The 18,662-nt window shown below is 41.5% G+C and overlaps 1 protein-coding gene across 1 annotated transcript; it reads left to right on the top strand.

The window, feature by feature from the left end:
- Positions 1–16,839: 16,839 nt before the first annotated feature.
- Positions 16,840–17,577, top strand: rnf182 (ring finger protein 182). The gene has a single exon (XM_073024680.1). The coding sequence runs from the start codon at positions 16,840–16,842 to the stop codon at positions 17,575–17,577; it is 738 nt and encodes a 245-aa protein (XP_072880781.1).
- The last annotated feature ends 1,085 nt before the right edge of the window (positions 17,578–18,662 follow it).

The following is an 18,662-nucleotide window of genomic DNA, read 5'->3' as shown; positions in this document are numbered from 1 at the left end:
CAGAGTAGACTGATGATGGGAAGAAATGGAGGGGCATGATAAGAAGGATGAGAATTTTAAATTGTATACCTCAGAACAAATCTTTGTCATCAAGCATAGATGTAATAGTGAACAATGTGAGTTATGAGAAAGATAGTGGAGTTCTGGGTAGCCTCAAGTTTATGGAAAGTAGAATGAAGGAACCAGAGGACTCAATTGAAAAATAAGCTTTTCAGCCACAGATGATCTGAAACAGATTAAAAAGTTGAGTATGGCCCCGATGATGGTTCAGTTATGTGGTCCAAATCACTTCTCTGAATTAAGTGTGGCACCAAGGTTGCAAATAAATTGTTCATTTTCAGTAAGAGCTACACACTAATAGTTAATGTTCAGCTGGAGTTCCTTCAGGACAATTTGGCCCATGAGATTGAAATTAAATAGTGTTACTAGAGTGGCTTTTAACTAAGTGTTGCATCAAACAGCTTTAATGAAATTGAAGTCAATGGAACTCAAGGGAAAAGGTTTTCATCAACATCATCTCAAGGCAGGCCTTTCAAAAAGAAAGATAGTTGTGGTTGTTGGTGTTCCATCATTTCAGTACCACCACATTATTACTGGAGTTTCTTTGAGCAGTGATATTATTTTATCAATGGCTTTCCTTCACTCTGGAAATCTGTATCCCTTTTGTTGTTCACATCTGCATGTAGCAAGATAGGATGAAAGTCAGCAATGGGATAAAAAAAATTGCACATAATCTGCTCACTAATGGCTCTCTCCAACAGCAGAAAATCTAATCACCTACCTTTGACATTTAAGGATGTTGCCATTGTTAAAATACCCACAATGAACATCCTTGGGGGTCACCATTGTCCAGAGCCATTATTGGACCAGCCACATAAACACTGTGGCTATAAGAACAGTTCAGAAGTTGGGTTAGATTGTGTTGGGTATTGTGTGGCAAATGACTCACCTCCTAAAGCCCTACAGATTTCACACCATCCACAATGCACGAGCCAGTGGGTGTGATGAAATACTCTCCACTTGCATGGATGAGAACAGTACAAACAATACTCAAGAAGAGTTTGAAGCGATCCAAGATGAATTAACCCCTCAGGTAACATCTAATCTCCCACATTAAGCATTCACTCGCTGCATTATCAACATGTCATGGAATCAGAGTACACCATTTACTGAATGAACTGTAGGACCTCACCACGTCACTTCGACAACATCTCCCTAACATACAATTTAAAAGCAGGGTAGCAGAGGAATAGTAACACCACCAATGCTCTTTTCCTTTATCATCCACTTGGAAATATAGCACCATTCTTACATCATCACAGAGCTCTGGATCCAACTGCTTCACCACATCATTTTACCATTTTAGAAACGCAGATCAGTCTTTTCAGGACGGTCAGAGATACATACAAAATGATGATCATGTCTATGATATGCATATCCAGTAAGGTCATTTAAAAAAGCAATTGGATAGGGCCATGGGATTAGTTGGGAATTGTCTAATGAGATGATTTCAATGCTTTGAAATTCTTTTTACTTGCTATAAATTACTAAATGAAAGAGCCAGAAAATATTCATCTGATATCCTCCCCATTGGTAACTAAAGAATTTTACTTCTTCAATCTGAGTCATACCTAACAAGTTTGACATTTTTTTAAAAAACTGGATCTTTCACTTCATTGGCTTTTTTAATAAAATGTCATTGACCTGAACATTAATTGTTCTCTTTACTGTAGGCTTGTTAAGTATTTCCAGACTTTATGTTTCTTTATTCAGATTTCCAGCATCTTGCATTTGGATTTGGTTGATGTTAGGATTAAATTCATTAATAAACATTGGATTTCCCATTTTCATTGTAAAAGTAATAATATTTTTGAAATAAATTATAACCTGCTATGATCAGATACTTGGAAATAATCAGCTTGCACTTTCCTAACAGATTTTTGTTATGTTGTTTCAAACTACTGGAAAAGTAACCTTCAGATGCAAAAGTAAAAATAAATTGCTGAGAATTTATTAAATAAGACAATATTATCATCTGTATTGCCTCTGTAATGCCTTGAAAATAGATCAAGGTGGGTTGCGATGTAGTGTGAAATTAAATGCCAATCAGTTCTGCCAAATCATCTATTCTTAGTCCCACTCAACTTTACAGGTGGGTTTGGATCAGCAGTAGCAGTCAAAAGCTTCATTAAAATGCAAACATTTCATATGGGGGTTTCAAGGCAGCAGATCTGTTTAACAGGTAACAGAAGTTATTATGGACAAAAGCTTGTTGTTATCTATTGCTTTTTCAAAACCTATAGCAGCATGATACATTGCCTTTCCTTCAATCTCAACAAGAGACTTAAGTAGCTCTATAGAATGTTGACAATAAACTGATAACCTATTTGTCTCAGCCTGCTCCTACAGCACTTACCCTGATTTGGAACTGTTCTATCCCTTTTGGCATCATATATTTATTCAGTTTCTTATTAAATACATTATACTGTGTATTATGACTACTAGGTATAGGCAGTGCAGATGTGAAACATCCTCTCCACCCTATCAAAACCCTTCACAATTTTAAACCCCAGTCAGAACAACCATCTTATTTTAGGGAGAAAGGTTCACTGCCCGTCTTGGTTTTTCCTGTTCAGTTTAGTCTCACTCTTCTGCTATGCACTTTCTTCAGTTTCTGCGTTATATCCTTTGTGGTATGGACACCAGAGCAATGCATGATATTCTAACCAAGGTCCTTATGAAATTAATCCAAATCTACAATATAATGGCATGTGAAAGTTAATTCCTGCTTCTGAAATTGTAATCCCTTGAAAGTGAAAGAACCAGATCTTGGAAACAGGGTGATTTGTGCAATTTTTATTTGCGTTTTTGAGTATGTTTAATGCACAAGACTGAGGGCAAATCTTAACCACAATTTTCTCTGCTTTTTAAATTTTACTCTGTGTGAATCTGCAGACTTCAATCTTTTGATCCTCCATTCTATTTAGTCCAGAGATTCCCAACCTAGTGACCACGGATCCCTTGGTTAATGGTAGGAGTCCATGGTGTAAAAAAGGTTGCGAACTCCTGATTTAACCCCTTGATGACAATGAAGGCCATGTTATCCTTGTCCAGGTTAAAATTTAATTGACATTCACGCATGCTGATTCTCCTCTGTCATCAAGAACAGCCAGGATCTTCCAGTGGCTACAGACTTCAATTCAATTTTTCATTCACACGCCATCCATGGCCTCCTCTCCTGCCATGATGATGCCAATTGCAGGTTGCAGGAGCAACAGCTCATATTCCATCTGGGTAGTGCCCAGTGTGATTGAATGAACATTGATTTCTCTAACTTCCAGTAACCACTCCCCTCTCTACCCTCTTCACCTTTTTTTTGTTATTTCCCCAATCTGGTGGCCTTCTCACTCCTTCTCTCATGACCTGCCCACCTCCTTCCTATTATTCCATGATCCAATATCTCTTCTTATTCTGCCCTCTGCCTCTTCTACCTTTCACTTCCCAGTTTCTCACATCCTACCCTCTTCCACCCTGCCCCACCAGCCTTCCCCTTCACCTGGTCTCATCTATCACCTACCATATTCGTTGTCCATGGCCTCCTCTAGTGCCAAGATGAGTCCACCCACAGGGTAGAGGTGCAACACCTTAGCCTCCAACCTGCAGGCATGAATATTGATTTCTCCTTCCAGTGAACTTTTATCCCCTCCCCTCCCCTCTTCCTCTAATCCCTGCTCTGACTTCTTACCGTTTCTCACCTGCCTATCATGTCCCCCTGGATCCCACCCCTCCCACTTCCCTTTCTCTACTCTCCTCTCAGATTCCTTCCTCGCCAGACCTTTATTTTTTCTACCCACCTGGCTTCACCTATCACCCTCTAGTTATCCTCCTTTCTCTCCCCCCACCTCTTCATTCCGGCATGTTCCTTTTTCCTTTCCAGCCCTGATAAGGGGTCTCTGCCCAAAATGTTTCCATAGATGCTGCTTATCCTGCTGAGTTCCTCCAGCATTTTGTGTGTGTTGTTTTGGATTTCCAGCATCTGCAGATTTTCTCTTGTGTATTCCTCCTCCTTCCCTCACCTTCTTATTCTGGATTTTCTCCCTTCCATTCCAGTCTTGATGAAGGGTCTTGGCCCAAAAGATCGACTGTCTATATCCCTCCATAGATGCTGCCCGACCTGCTGAGTTCCTCCAACAATTTGTGTGTGCTGCTCAATCAGTACCCCTTGTGTCTCAGCAAGGTTATTGTGCATTTTGTTACAAACAATCTCAGGTCTGGCCATACCATCCAGTAGGTCTACATGTGCCACAAATCCAGAGACCTTGCTATTATTATGTTGGCAGAAAGATGGAGAAAGTTTGGTAACACTAATTTATTTATGCATCTTTGTTGGAGTAATCAGAACGGAACTGATTCATTCGCCCTAAAGATACAAACCTCCAGTTCTGACTACTGAGATTCACACCTAATTTGTCTATTATCACGTCTTTGGAGGCTGAGGCAATGCCTGCAGCAGAAGTGAGCAACTTCAGAACAATTACTTACGTCTATTTTTAACCTGAAAAATTAGAGCGAGGGCATGCAGCGGAATTATCTGGAAGTGATTCACACAGAAGATGGAAGACACCCCTCCACAGAGTTGTTCAGGCCAAACCAATTAAAGTGCCAAAAACTGAGGTTGTTAGGATTCAGATAAAAATATTAACATGTTCAGCTGACTGGAATTAAGATCTAGTTTAACTATTGTTTATCTGAACACAGGGACGGGCTTCAGTTGTTTGCTCCTTCTTGTGTCAATCTCATTCAAACAAAGTACTTGCTTCATAACTCTGATGGTCAGGTTAACACATTTTATAGACATTAATAGCCACAATTTTTACTCCTGGTTGGATTGCTAGTAGGGTGCTTATGGAAAAGCAGCATCTGGAAGGTGCTTTTGGCTTTAGTGCTTGATCATCCTTGATGTGTAGTTTGCCAATGTTTTCTCTAAAACAGCAAGCAAGACAGAAGTTAACATCTGCCTGTGCAGAGAGAGCTGCCATGGACCAAAATGAGCTGTCCCTGGCTCTGGCATACCACTATGTAAATCAAGAAGTAAAATAGGCCACTCAGTCCTTCACACATTGCCCTTCCATTTGATAAGATCATGATTGATCTGATTAAGCTGCCAGTTTAAGGAGGTGCTGGTGAAACCCAGCAACTACTTATCAGCGGTCAACAAAACAAAGAAAACTATTGCATACTTTATTAACAACAATCACCACTAATAATGGAGAGACAAGCAGAGGTGTTGCAAATGGAGACAGAGTCTCGAGGCAAGCGGGTGTGACGCAGAGCAGAGGAGGAGGAGGAGGCTTGAGGCAAGTGGGTGCGAGGCAGAGTCAAGGCATCCCTAAGAGCGAAGAAAGACCCAATGTTTGATCAACTTAAGCAGTGGGCCAGATTGGAAAGGTCAGGTACAGGCTGAATTGTGGTGGCGGGGCCAGGCCCCAGAGTGGCCTGAGAGCGAGGAACCAGATGCTTGGACTATTTAAGTGCCAGACCAGACTGAAAAAGGTCAGGGTGGCAGGACCAAAGGTGAGGGCCAGGCTGGTTCTGCTCGCTGCTCTGCGATGTTTAATTGGCTCTGCACTGAAATGGGACATGGCCTGCTCTGGCTGCAGTGATGCCTGGCTTCGTGCCTTTCAGAAAACTTCGGTTTTGAATGCTATTCCCTTGCTCACTTTTGTTGTTTGCACGATTTGTTTTTTTTTTCCTCTGCACATTAGGTGTTTGACAATTTTCTTTATTTCCATGGGTTCTTTTGGGTTTCTTTATTTTGTGACTGCCTCAGTCACAGTCACAGGAGACAAATCTCAAGGTTGTATAATGTATACATACATTGATAATAAATGTACTTTGAGCTTTGATTGTAACCTCAATCTACATTCCAACTTATCTGCAGTAACTTTTCACCCCCTTGCTCAAGTATCTCTCCATTAAAAGGTTCTGCTTCAACCGTCCTTTGAAGAAGGGCATTCCAAAGCCTCCGTGCCTTCTAAGAGAAAAAAAATTGCACCTTGTCAGTCATAAGTAGGGAACTTTTTATTTTTCATTTAAGGTTCTCCTACTGAAGAAAATGTCCTCTTTTCATGTCCAGTATCTGGTATCTTATATGTTTCAATTAGATCATTTCTCAGTCTTCAGAATTGCAATGGATACAAGGAAAGGCTGTCAATCCTTTCTACATGTCATTCATCCATTCCAGGTATTAGTCTAATAAATCTTCTCTTAACTTCTTCCAACATATTATCATTATTTCTTAGATAAGTGGAACAATATTATAATAAATAATAAAATTCAGTTTGCCTTTCCTAGTTCCTTGTTCTACCTTCAGATTAGCCTTTTGAGAATCATGAGCTAGGCCACCCAGATACTTCCTGCAGAATGTAGCAGGGTAGGATGGGTTTATGGGTTCTGGGAGCACCTACTAACTTTGGGCAAATGTTTATGTAAGGAAAAGCATTGTTAAGTTTGCCAGTCTACTTTAATTACTCTGAAGATGTTACAATCAATCCATGCTTTTTATATGATGTGCAATCAATTTGTTCAAAGTTGGAAGTACCAATCATTTATTATTAAAGGATGTATACTACCTACAACTTTGAAATTCATCTCCTTACAGACAGAGACCCAACAGAACCCATTAACTGAGAACATAGAACCCAAGACTGTCAAACACCCAATGTGCAGAAAAAAACCAAATCATTAAACAATAAAAGTAAGCAAATAACTTTCAGAACTGAAGTTCATGAAAGTGAGTCCACAGACATGAAGCCTGTCTTCACTTTAGCCGATTCAGCTGCCCATTAGTTGCAGGCCACAGCCTCAGTTCAGTGCAGAGACTAGTAAACCTTGAGGAGCAGCATGCTGAACTGGCCCATCCTTTGCTTCTGGCCCTGACACCCCAACCTTTTCAATCTGGCCCTGCACTTAAATTGTCCAAAACTTGGTCATTCCTCACTCTGGGACCTGGACCCTGCCACTTTGATGTGCTCTCAGGCGTGATCCCCCACCTTGATTGATTCATACCTGACCTCAGCAATTTAGCCCAGTGCTTAAAACGGTCAAACCTCGGGTCTTTTCTCACTCTTGGGCCCGGCCTGGGCCCTGCTGTCTCGCTCTGCCTCGCCTCAGTTCTGCTGCCACATTGAATCACCTCCAGGTCCGCTCCAGCAATGGCCAAAGATTGGCTCATGCACCTTCGAGATTTCAACTCACACTGCAAAAATGACAGGTCGTACAGGCGGTTCAAAAGATCAGCTCCAGAAGGGAAGTTACAGGCTGTTGATTGCAGAGATCGTATCCGATTAATACAGTAATTAGTAAGTCTGTTTGCCTCTAACAAGTCCTCACTGTGCTTCTTCAGCAGCATCTTAAAATGGTTTAGATTTGAAATAACATAGTGGCCAATTACTCTACGAGCGCATTTTTTGGATGCTGGAGGAAACTGGACCACCAGGGAAAATTACACATAGTCATGCAGAGAACCTGAGATTAGAATCAAACATGGGTCACTGGAGCTGTGAAACAATTCAAAAAGATTGTCAATTATTTTTAAGTTTTGGTGATTAAGTTGAAGGAGACCTCCTTCAAAGATCTGAAGCCTTAGAGTGAGCTTGGATCAGTACAAAGGTCAAGGAAGTTTTTAAGGCTGCACAGATGGAAACAGTATTGCAGACTCCTCAAGGCCTCCGGCACCACTAGAAGCAGAAAGATAGGGCAAGGACAAGGCTAACTTGCCAGAAAAGGCAAAAGAACTCTGGTTTGGAAAGCATAAGCCCAAAGGTCTGCTAGGAGCCAAGCTGAATATATCCAATGGTGTGTACACTGGGGATGGGGGTGACAAGTGGTGAAGGGGGTAGTGAATTTTACACCAGCAGCACACTGTTGAGGTTATGCAATGAACTTATCTTCCAGCAGTCGCAAGGGGCTCACCCACCCAGAGATGTTTTCTTTGGGTGTATTAAACATTCTTCTCCCACCACCACTGATTCCACTTGAGATGCGAGGATCTATATATGAAGGAACATTGATGACGACAGGAATTCTGTGTTCATGCTCACTCTGCTGTATTACCAAGGTGAAGGTCATCCTTACCGTGAACTTCTTAGGCATTGGTCTTTCCAGGTGATCGAATGTATCTGCTGTGCTTCCCAATCAGACATCATAGGGAAGGCAGTGAAGGCTATGGAACTAGAGATTACACAGGTTAAGGAAATGTCTCTGTATGTGAAACTAAAGCCTGTGATGAACTGCAGAGGCTGTCATTTTCTGTGAATTTGTGTGTGTAGCCATTTGCAAGAAAATTCCTCATGGTGAATGACACATCTCCAACAAGCTTGCATCTTTTTGAGGATGTCTTCTAGACCTGCCATATTTCAGCCAGATAAGATGTCTCCTCCAGTGTGGGCTCCTGGTTGTGATGGGAATTATTACCACAGGGAAAGTCTTTGGATGTTCAGCAAAGAGAGCCTTGGGGTCCTCAGGATGAGTCCCCTTCTTGAAACTTTCAGGGACTGTTGTATAATGGACTTCAGAAAAGGCTTCATGTTCCATTGTCATCTAAATCAAATTCAAAGTTCAAAATAAATGTTATTATTGAAGTACTTGCATTTGACAATGTCCCTCATGAGAGACTCATCCAGAAAGTCATGAGGCATGGGATAAGTGGAGCCTTGGCTGTTTGGATAAAAGATTGGCTTAAAGGAAGAAAGCAGAGGGTAGTTGTGGAAGGAAAGTATTCTGCCTGGAGGTGGGTGACTAGTGGAGTGCCGCAGGGATCTGTCCTGGGACCCCTGCTACTTGTGATTTTTATAAATGATCTGGATGTAGAGGCGGGAGGATGGGTGAGTAAGTTTGCGGATGGCACGAAGATTGGAGGAGTTGTGGATGGACCTGTAGGTTGTCGAAGGTTACAAGAGGATATAGACAGGCTGCTGAGTTGGGCAGAAAAATGGCAGATGGAGTTCAATCCAGACAAGTGTGAGGTGATATATTTTGGAAGGACAAACCAGAAGACTGAGTACAGGATTAATGGTCAGTTACTTAAGACTGTGGATGAACAAAGGGACCTTGGGGTTCAAATCCATACATCCCCCAAGGTCGCTGCACAGGTTGATAGGGTAGTTAAGAAGGCCTATGGGATGCTAGGCTCCATTAACAGGGGGATTGAGTTTAAGAGTAGAGAGGTCATGTTGCAACTCTACAAATCTCTGGTGAGACCGCACCTAGAATCTTGTGTTCAATTCTGGTCACCTCATTATAGGAAGGATGTGGAAGCTATGGAAAGGGTGCAGAAGAGATTTATCAGGATGTTGCCTGGTTTGGAGAACAAGTCATATGAAGCAAGGTTGGTAGAGCTGGGACTTTTCTCTTTGGAGCGTAGATTATATGGGTTGGCACAACATGGAGGGCTGAAGGGCCTGTACTGTGCTGTAGTGTTCTATGGTTCGATGGTACTTATATGGCACCATATACAACCTGTGGGCATACTCAGCAGATCTATAGAATAGTAATCATGACAAGAACTATCTACCGGACCTACCAGAATCTGAGCTTGATGAAGGTCAGCAGAAGGAGGAAGGGTCCTTGGCAGCTGAGCCTATGATTGCCCATTTGAGTTTTGGGACATGCCAGGGCCTCCAGCAGTCTGTTGCCATAGTTCTTGATTATGAGCAAAAGAAGGATTGTTGGCGATTCGGTTACATTGTTTCTGTATGATGTAGCTTCTATGTTTGAAGTGTATGTAAGGCATGAGATATTTCTGCATGCTGGATTGGTGCTGACTGAGTGCATTCAGTGGTATGCAAGTTGGGATTTGCTACTGTTGCCACTAACCTTGAGTACATGTAAGAATTTCCATTTAGACCAGGTCTTTGGCCATCACCATGGAAACCAATGCCTCAGACCACTTCTTACAATGACCTTCCACTTCTGATCTCTCTGGTGTGTACGATTTTCCTTTCAGAACCCACCTATGCAGTAAAATGGACGTACTGTATGTCCCTGGAGCTGTACAACTTTAGTGTATGTCAGTTTTTCCCATTCTGTGCAATGGCTTACAGCAATTTCTGGAGTCAATGATCCTCTGTCCTTACATAGGTACAGGAATTACTTAGCAATGGTGTATTGGCAAGTTACAGAACTACTCATATTATTTGCTGGAAGAGTGCACTAATGAGGAATATCCGTCCTCTTCAGGTGCTTTTCCTTGCATGAAGTATATGGAGGACAAATGGACATGTATCCCTGGAAAGAATCACTTACACATATATTTTGATTGGCAATTGAAGTTCCAGCCTATTGTTGTTCTGACGTTGGCATCTTTTCTCTTTGTTTGGATTGTGGCATAAACAGCACAGAAACAAAGCATCCAGCCCAACTCGTCTGTACTTCTGTGAGTGTTCCACTCAAGCTTCTTTCCATCTCCATCATATCACCTGCTCCATCATATACTTGTCCAATTTCCTTTGAATTCGTCAGTACTACCCACCTCAATCACTCCCTGAGAAGGTCGATGGATGTAGACTATGACTTTTGAAACGTGTGTGCAAATCTCAATCTCTCATAAAACAAAGAAATATTTTAAATTATGCAGTCACAATAAGCTGATGTTTTCATGGCTCAGCTGCTAGCAATCTCAACTTGAGTCAAAGGCCGTGGATTCAGGCTGCACTCTAGCCCAACCCTCAGTGTATCATTTGAGAGAGAGGTGTCATCTTTCAGATTAGCTGTTCAACCAAGGACCTATCTGCTTGCATTGCTGAGTGTACAAGATCCTGTAGTGTTACTTGAAGAAGGATATTGAATTTTCATGGTATCTTGGCCTTGTCCAACAAATAAAACAGGCAACTTGGTCATTCAGGATCAGTGGCATATTTCTATGAAAAAACTGAGTCCCTCCAAATGTGAATGGTAGAAAGGGTTTTTCATTTCAAAGAGTATTTGAAGTACCCTGCAGAGTTGAGAGGAACTATAAATTCTTTCCCATTGTAGTTCTTCACACTGTGCTGTAAATACTGTAATTTTTCCTCTGTATTACCTTCAAGAGCTTTTCAAACCCATTAACAAAGATCAAGAGGCTAATATGCTGACGGTTTTGCATGATTACATCATTCTTTGCATTGGGTGGTGATGCAAAGTAGTCATTAAATAAAGATACAAAAAAGTGGTGAAAACATGTGACAGTCCTTGAAAAAAATCCTGAGGCATATGTAATAGATTAAACTATGTAATAAAATTAACAATATTTGTTTGTCTATTTTACAGATCTTTGTATATAATTTTATATATTAAATAAAAGGACATAATAGTGACTATATGAATCTCTGACACTCAGTACTTTATAAATCATGACACCTTATTGTTAAGGGTCAATTAAGAGAGACAAAGATGATCAGCTATTTTAATTGAGACTCACTTACTGCCCATTATGCTGTGCTAGTGTTTAGGGCAGCAGTGAAGGCCCTCCATCTTTGGTGGTGTTCAGAGCTTCCTTCATTGTGTCAGAAACTTCTTGGTTTTCACAATTGTTGGTCAAACAAGTTCTGGGTGGAGACTTGGGTATCCCGTCGCACTCAGATGTAGAAGGATTTTTCATTCAACACACACAAAATGCTGGTGGAATGCAGCAGGCCAGGCAGCATCTATAGGAAGAAGTACAGTCGACGTTTCGGGCCAAGACCCTTCGTCAGGACTAACTGAAAGAAAAGATAGTAAGAGATTTGAAAGTAGGAGGGGGAGGAGGAAATGCGAAATGATAGGAGAAGACCGGAGGGGGTGGGATGAAGCTAAGAGCTGGAAAGGTGATTGGCAAAAGGGATACAGAGCTGGAGAAGGAAAAGGATCATGGGACGGGAGGCCTAGGGAGAAAGAAAGGGGGAGGGGAGTACCAGAGGGAGATGGAGAACAGGCAAGGAGTGATTGTGAGAGGGGCAGAGAGAGAAAAAAGAGAGAGAAAATAAATAAATAAGGGATGGGGTAAGAAGGGGAGGAGGGGCATTAACGGAAGTTAGAGAAATCAATGTGGTTGGAGGCTACCCAGACGGAATATAAGGCTTCTTCATTGCTGCTTCTGTAACAATTTTGTTTTACCAGTCAGGGTTGTTAGCCCTGAGCTGAACCCTTGAACCTGGAGGACTGGTGGACCACTCTTAGTCTGGCCTCTACCCTTTCACTTGTTTGGCTTGGGGTGAACCTACCAAGAGCCAAAGCATAAAGCCCTGACTCAACCCCTCAGCCCTTCTCTTCATGTGCCCCACCCTCATGACCTGCCTGTCCCTTCCCTCTGGTTCCCCATATGCCTTCATGCCCCAACCAATCAAGAATTTATCAACCTCTGCCTTAAATATACATAAAGACTTGGCCTCCACAGCTGCCTGTGGCAAAGAATTCCACAGATTCACCACTCTCTGGTTAAAGGAATACCTCTCATCGCCATTCTAAAAGGACGCCTCTCGATTCTGAGGCTGTGTCCTCTGACCTGAGACTCTCCCACCATGGGAAACAACCTCTCCACATCCATTCTATCAAGGCCTTTCACCATTCAATAGGTTTCAATGAGGTCACCCCTCCTGAATTCCGGAGAATACATCAATCACAGTTCAAACCTGGAATCATGTTTGTGAACATGCCTGCTCTGCCAGTCAATAACGTCATGGTTGGTTTGTTAGCTCTGCACTGATTTCCTGCTTTTACCCTACACCCCTTGATCTCAGTCTTCGTTTTGAATAAATTTATTAACTGAACTTTCACGGCTGTCTTGGGTAGAGATTCCAAAGATTCACAGCCCTCTCGGTAAATTACTTCTCATCTCAGAACTGAATGGCTGACCCTTTATTTTGAGACTGTTGGACAAGCCTCAACTCGTGGCACTCACAATGTGCTTGGGGAGACAAGGTCTCCTGTTAGCAGTCCACACTCAGAAAGTTGACTGGAAAATGTAACTCCTATGAATTCATTAAAAGTACCTATGCAAGACCTGATACTGAACCATTCCTTCTGGGGAACTTATCCCAACTGTTCAAAGTTCAAAGTAAAATTTATTATCAGAGTACAAACATTTCACCACATACAACCCGGAGATTCTTTTTTTCTGCAGGCATACTTTGTAAATCTATAGAACAGTCATTGTAAACAGGATCAATGGCCAACAACATTGGCAAATGCAAACATTATATAATGCACATGAAATAACAAGATAAAGAGTCCTTAAAATGAGACCATCGGTTGTGGAAACACCAGAAGTAAAATGATTGTAGTTACCCCATTTTGTTCAAGAGCCTGATGGTTGAGATGTAGTAACTATTCTTGAACCTGGTGGTGCAAGCCCCAAGCAGCAGTGATGGAAGCAACCTTCCACCTGATGGCAGCACTGAGAAAAGAGCATGGCCTGGGTGGTGAGGATCTTTGATGATGGATGCAGCTTTTCTACAGCAACATTTCATGTAGATGTGCTCAATGGTTGGGAGGACTTTACCCATGAAGTATTGGGCTGAATTCACTATCTTTTGTAAGATTTTCCGCTCAAAGGCATTGGTGTTCCCATACCAGGCCATAATGCAGCCAATCAGCACACTTCCACCACATGTCTAAAGAAGTTTGCCAATGTTCTTAATGACATGTCGAATTTCTACAGACTCAACTGTGGAAGTAGAGGCACTGTTGTGCTTTCTTTGCAATAATATTTATATGATGGGTCCAGGACAGATGATACCCAGTAATTTGAAGTTACTGCCCCCCTCCACCTCTGATCCTCTGAAGATTGCTGGCTCATGGACCTCTAGTTTCAGTCTCCTGAAGTCTACAATCAGTTACACGGTCTTATTGTCATTGAGTGAGAAATTGTTGTTATTACACCGCTCAGCCAAGTTTTCAATCTCCCTTCTCTATGCTGATTCATCACTCCCTTTGATATATCCCACAACAATGGTGTCATCAGCAAACTTGATTATGGCATTGGAGCTGTACTTAGCCACACAGTCATAGCTGTAAAGCAAATAAAGCAGGGGGTTAAGTACACATCCATGTGGTGCTTCTGTGATGATAGAGATTGTGGAGGAAATGCTTTTGCCAAAATGAACAGACTGTGGAACCCAAGTGAGGAAATCCAAAATCCAATTGCAAAAGGGGGTTGTGAGGCCCGGTCTTGGAGTTTACTGATTAGTTTTGAGAGGATGGTGGTATTAAATGCTGGGCTGTAATCGATAAGGAGCATCCTGATGCATGCATCTTTGCTGTCCAGAATGTTCCAGGGTTGTGTGAAGAGCACACAGACAGCAGACAGCATCTGCTGTAGACCTGTTGCATCAGTAGGCAAATTGCGGTGGATCCAAATCGCCATTCAGACAGGAGCTGATATGCTTCAACACCAGTCGCACCAAATATTTCATCACTGTGGATGTAAATGCCACTGGGCAATAGTAATTTAGACAGGTTACCACACTCTTCTTGGGCATTGGTTTGATTGGAGCCTACTTGAAGAAGATGGGTACCACATCCTGCTGGAGTGAGAGGTGAGAGTCTATGATCCTGCATTAAGTTTGATCTTCCATGCTTCTGAGCAGTTGCATCTGAATGTTTCTTTCTGGATTTTCCTTTAGAATCCTTTTAGTGTGCAAGATCCTCCTGGGTGAACTGTGTTGGTTTATCCAAGTGTTTCTTATTATTCTATCCCCTAACCCTGCTGCATTGCCTCCAAACAGATATGACCTCCTTAATGGCACAAAGCTGAGCAATATGATATCATCTAAATGTGACCCATTATCACTCTTACAAAGTATTAGCAAAGTCAGTACAACTTGCCATGGATACAAATTTAGTAAATAAAAATGATATCAGCATGCCAAGCTGAGAAAATGTATTGAAAATCAAAACTACTGCAGACACTGGAAATCTGAAGTAACTACAGAAAATATTGCAAACACTTAGCCTGTTGGAAAGGGAACCAGAGTTAACATTTCAGGTCAAAGACCCTTCACCGGAATTGCCCTAATAACAGTTGGCATGAAATACTAATTCTGTTTCTCTTTCAGGAGATGCAGGGGAATTGCCATCTATTTCAATAAATTTCATTCCATGTTCATTAACATTTTCTTTTCTGGAATATTGTTGTGCTTCTGAAGATTCATGTAAATCTTATTTCTTTCATACATATTGTTATGGATTTAAATTCAGCTACAACCATGAGATGTGATTTGCCATTTGGAAGTTTATACTGGAGCAAATGGGGGAGGGTCGATGCTTTTGCTGCTGCTTGTGTATTGGGGGGCTCTGGGTTTCTGACATTTTCTGTCATTCATTCTTCAGCGTTTTTTTCTGTTTCATACAATTTTTCCTTTTCTATGATCCTAATTTTCTAACACTTGTTACATGTTCTCTTAACTAAACTATATGATGTTTCAAAGGTTTCAAAGGTACATTTAATGTCAGAGAAATGTATACAATGTATACAAATGTATACATCCTGAAATTCTTTTTCTTTGAAGACATCCATGAAAACAGAGAAGTGTCCCAAAGAATGAATGACAGTTAAATGTTAGAGCCCCGAAGTCCCCTGCAGCTCCCTCCTCCCATGCATAAGCAACAGCAAAGCAACGATCCTCCTCCCCCACCAGCAAAAAAACCATCAGCACCCCCACTGAGCACTCAAGCATGCAGCAAAACATCAATAAAGACACAGACTTGCAGTACCCCAAAGACAACTCGTTCACCCGGTAATTTAACATACCACAGGCTCTCTCTCCCTAATGAGGGAGAAAAAGGGATGTCTCCATTTCACAGCAAGAGGGGAGACATAACAAACAACTTGCTGATTTATGATGTTAAAAGTCCGTTGCATTGCTTTTTCCGAACTCTGTGCCCAAAGATCTCGGGACTCTGGGCACACAGCCAGCAGCCAGCTTGCTGTTTTCAATCTTCCATCTCCCACAACACACCAATTTCCCGCAGTCCGTCCCCCCCCCCCGCCCCCAGAGCCATGAAATTCTGGAACTCTGAAGGTGAGCTAATCTTCTAGGACGCGTCCCTATCTTGAATAACAGCCACTCGTGAGACTCTGAGAGCGGGTCCCATTCCTGCAAAGAGCCAAAGTCAGCGTGTAGTCGGGTCAGGGTCTTCAAAAGAACCCTGAAAGAGAAAAAAGATAGAAATAGAGCTGTTTCCGAAGATGCAAGCAAAGGAGTCACCATTAGGCGCATTAGCTCCTTATCTCCGCCCACACTGATATTCTAGGTATCAGAATGAAGAGCCTCCTTCATTACTTGCCTAATGACTAAAACATTGAATACTCCACACCTGCCAATGAAATTGATTAATCTTGAACTGCATCGGCATAGTTAAAAATACACTCCCACTACACAGCTCCCCAGATTTTGGGAGTGCTGTTGTACTGATTTTTAATTAAAACAGATTATGGCAATGTCACTTACCTGAACAAATACAGGGGAAGCTTTAAAAAGTTGTTAATATATTGGATAGAAATACATACATTGCAAACATCCAGTTGTGATTCATCTATTTGCTGAATAGTAACAACTTTGTTCCTCTGAATGGGTTTAAAGTTTTGTACAACAAACATTATGAAACTTTTTTTTCTCCCCCTGCAGATAGCCTGACAATTTATTCATTTGGGATTTCCATCGTCAAAAGCAGCCTACTTTCTCTCCGGAATATCATAGAAGCAGTCCAAGGATTGTCCAATTGCAGCCTGTCTACTGGATGGTTACAGGATTTTACATGGCATTCCAACAGAAGCTACAAACAACTGGGATAAACGTTTGCTACAGAGTTTGAAAGGCTGCTATGAATTGCCAGACTACAGAGGTTTGTACAGAAAAACAGTTGTTTCCTTCTGAGGAGTTGGAATGCAAAATATGTTATAATCCTTACAATCTGAAGAATAGGCGACCCAAGTTGTTGGAATGCTTTCATAGGGTGTGTGCCAAATGCCTATACAAGATTGTAGACTTTGGAGACTGCTCACTAGGCATAATTAGTTGTCCTTTCTGCAGATATGAAACAAGTGTATTAGAAGATGTCAGTGGACTTCCAGACGACAGCAATGTCATCGCTGCCCTTACGTGCAAAGAGAGGAGTAGAAAGCTTGTTCTGGACAACCCATCTGAGCTATTGCTCTCCCCAAAAAGGCTGGCATCCTTTCCAAGCCCATCACATGGTTCCTCAAACTGTCTGGTGATTACTATCATGGAAGTTCAAAGGGATTCCCCTCATTCTCAGAGTTCAGCACCAGCCATGGAATTCTACAACACCAGCTTTGACTCGATGGGCTCAATGTCTCAGCAGTGGGCAGTTTGGAATTGTACTCCCCTACTCTGCCAGACGATAGGCAGAATCCTCGTCTGGCTACTGGGGTTACTGTATTTCAGCTCATTGCCTCTTGGCGTTTACCTGCTAGTGATTCAGAAAGTTACACTGGGTATCATCTTTGTCAGCCTGGTTCCCTCCAGTCTTCTTATACTTATGGTCTATGGTTTTTGTCAGTGTTTATGCCATGAATTTTTGGATTGCATATCTTCCTGAAAGCAAAATCTAAAACTAAGTATCAGCTTTACCGTAACCAATAATGTTGATCAGAATTTAGGCGTTGTGTGTCGTTTCAGTCTGGGCTGTGAAATGTGTAAATTTTCCTTTTTGCATAATTGAAGAGACCTTCCTACCAGTTGAAATTTTTTATGTATAACGATAGTCCTTTTCCTTGAGATGTGATATAATCTCACTGCACATTTTTTTTTTAAAAAGAGAATACAATCAGAGCTTGAAGAACAATAAGTACAATAAATTATTCTAATCATCATGCTCAAAGATGGAAAGAGAATTTTACCTAGGTACTTAATACACCTTTAAGTCTAAGCAGTTTGTGGGCATCTGATAGCAGTGGACCTAAAATTAATCTTTAAATATCCTTCAGTTAAAATCCCTGAAGCATAGAGTTATGCAGTCTTTAACACATTCTGACAAGTGAGTTATGAATTTTCCGGGACTTAATATATGGACTTTGCAAAAGAGCAAACTGAACGCAATCTGATAAAGCAATAATCTAACATCTTAACAGAAGAGAAAAATACATTTTTGTGAAAGTGGTTGTGAAGAGTGTAGCATAGTTCAGGATAGAGGAAATCTAAAGTGATGTTTACAGAGACTTTGAAAGCAGAAATAATGACTGATGATTGTTGCAATATTTCCAAGCATGGGTATGCTTGGAAAGGCAACAGTACAATTTGTCATTTATTAGCTTAAGGACAGATTTTCCAGCACTGCCATAAAAAGTTAATGTTGAACTTAGAAAATCATCCTCTGATGCAAATTTGAAGGACATGTCTGTGAGAACACCAGCCTGATTATATAAAACAATGAAAAGAATCTAAAAATACAGAATGTTGTGGAGTGGAAGGTAGGACATGAGCCAATTTATTAAAAAGGTTTCAATTAGGGTAATTATTTTTAACATTGGTTTCAACTTCTCTTTTATAAGACCATAAGTTATAGGAACAGAGTTAGGCCATTTGGCCCCTCGAGTTTGCTCCGCCATTCAATTACGACTGATCCTCTTCTCCCCTCCTCAGCCCTATGTCCCAGCCTCCCCATAACCTTTGATGCCATGTCCA

Source organism: Hemitrygon akajei, chromosome 20 (genome assembly GCF_048418815.1).
Source record: "Hemitrygon akajei chromosome 20, sHemAka1.3, whole genome shotgun sequence".
Lineage (NCBI taxonomy): Eukaryota > Metazoa > Chordata > Chondrichthyes > Myliobatiformes > Dasyatidae > Hemitrygon > Hemitrygon akajei.
The sequence above is the reverse complement of the archived record's forward strand: the minus strand, read 5'-3'. Positions and strand labels throughout refer to the sequence as shown.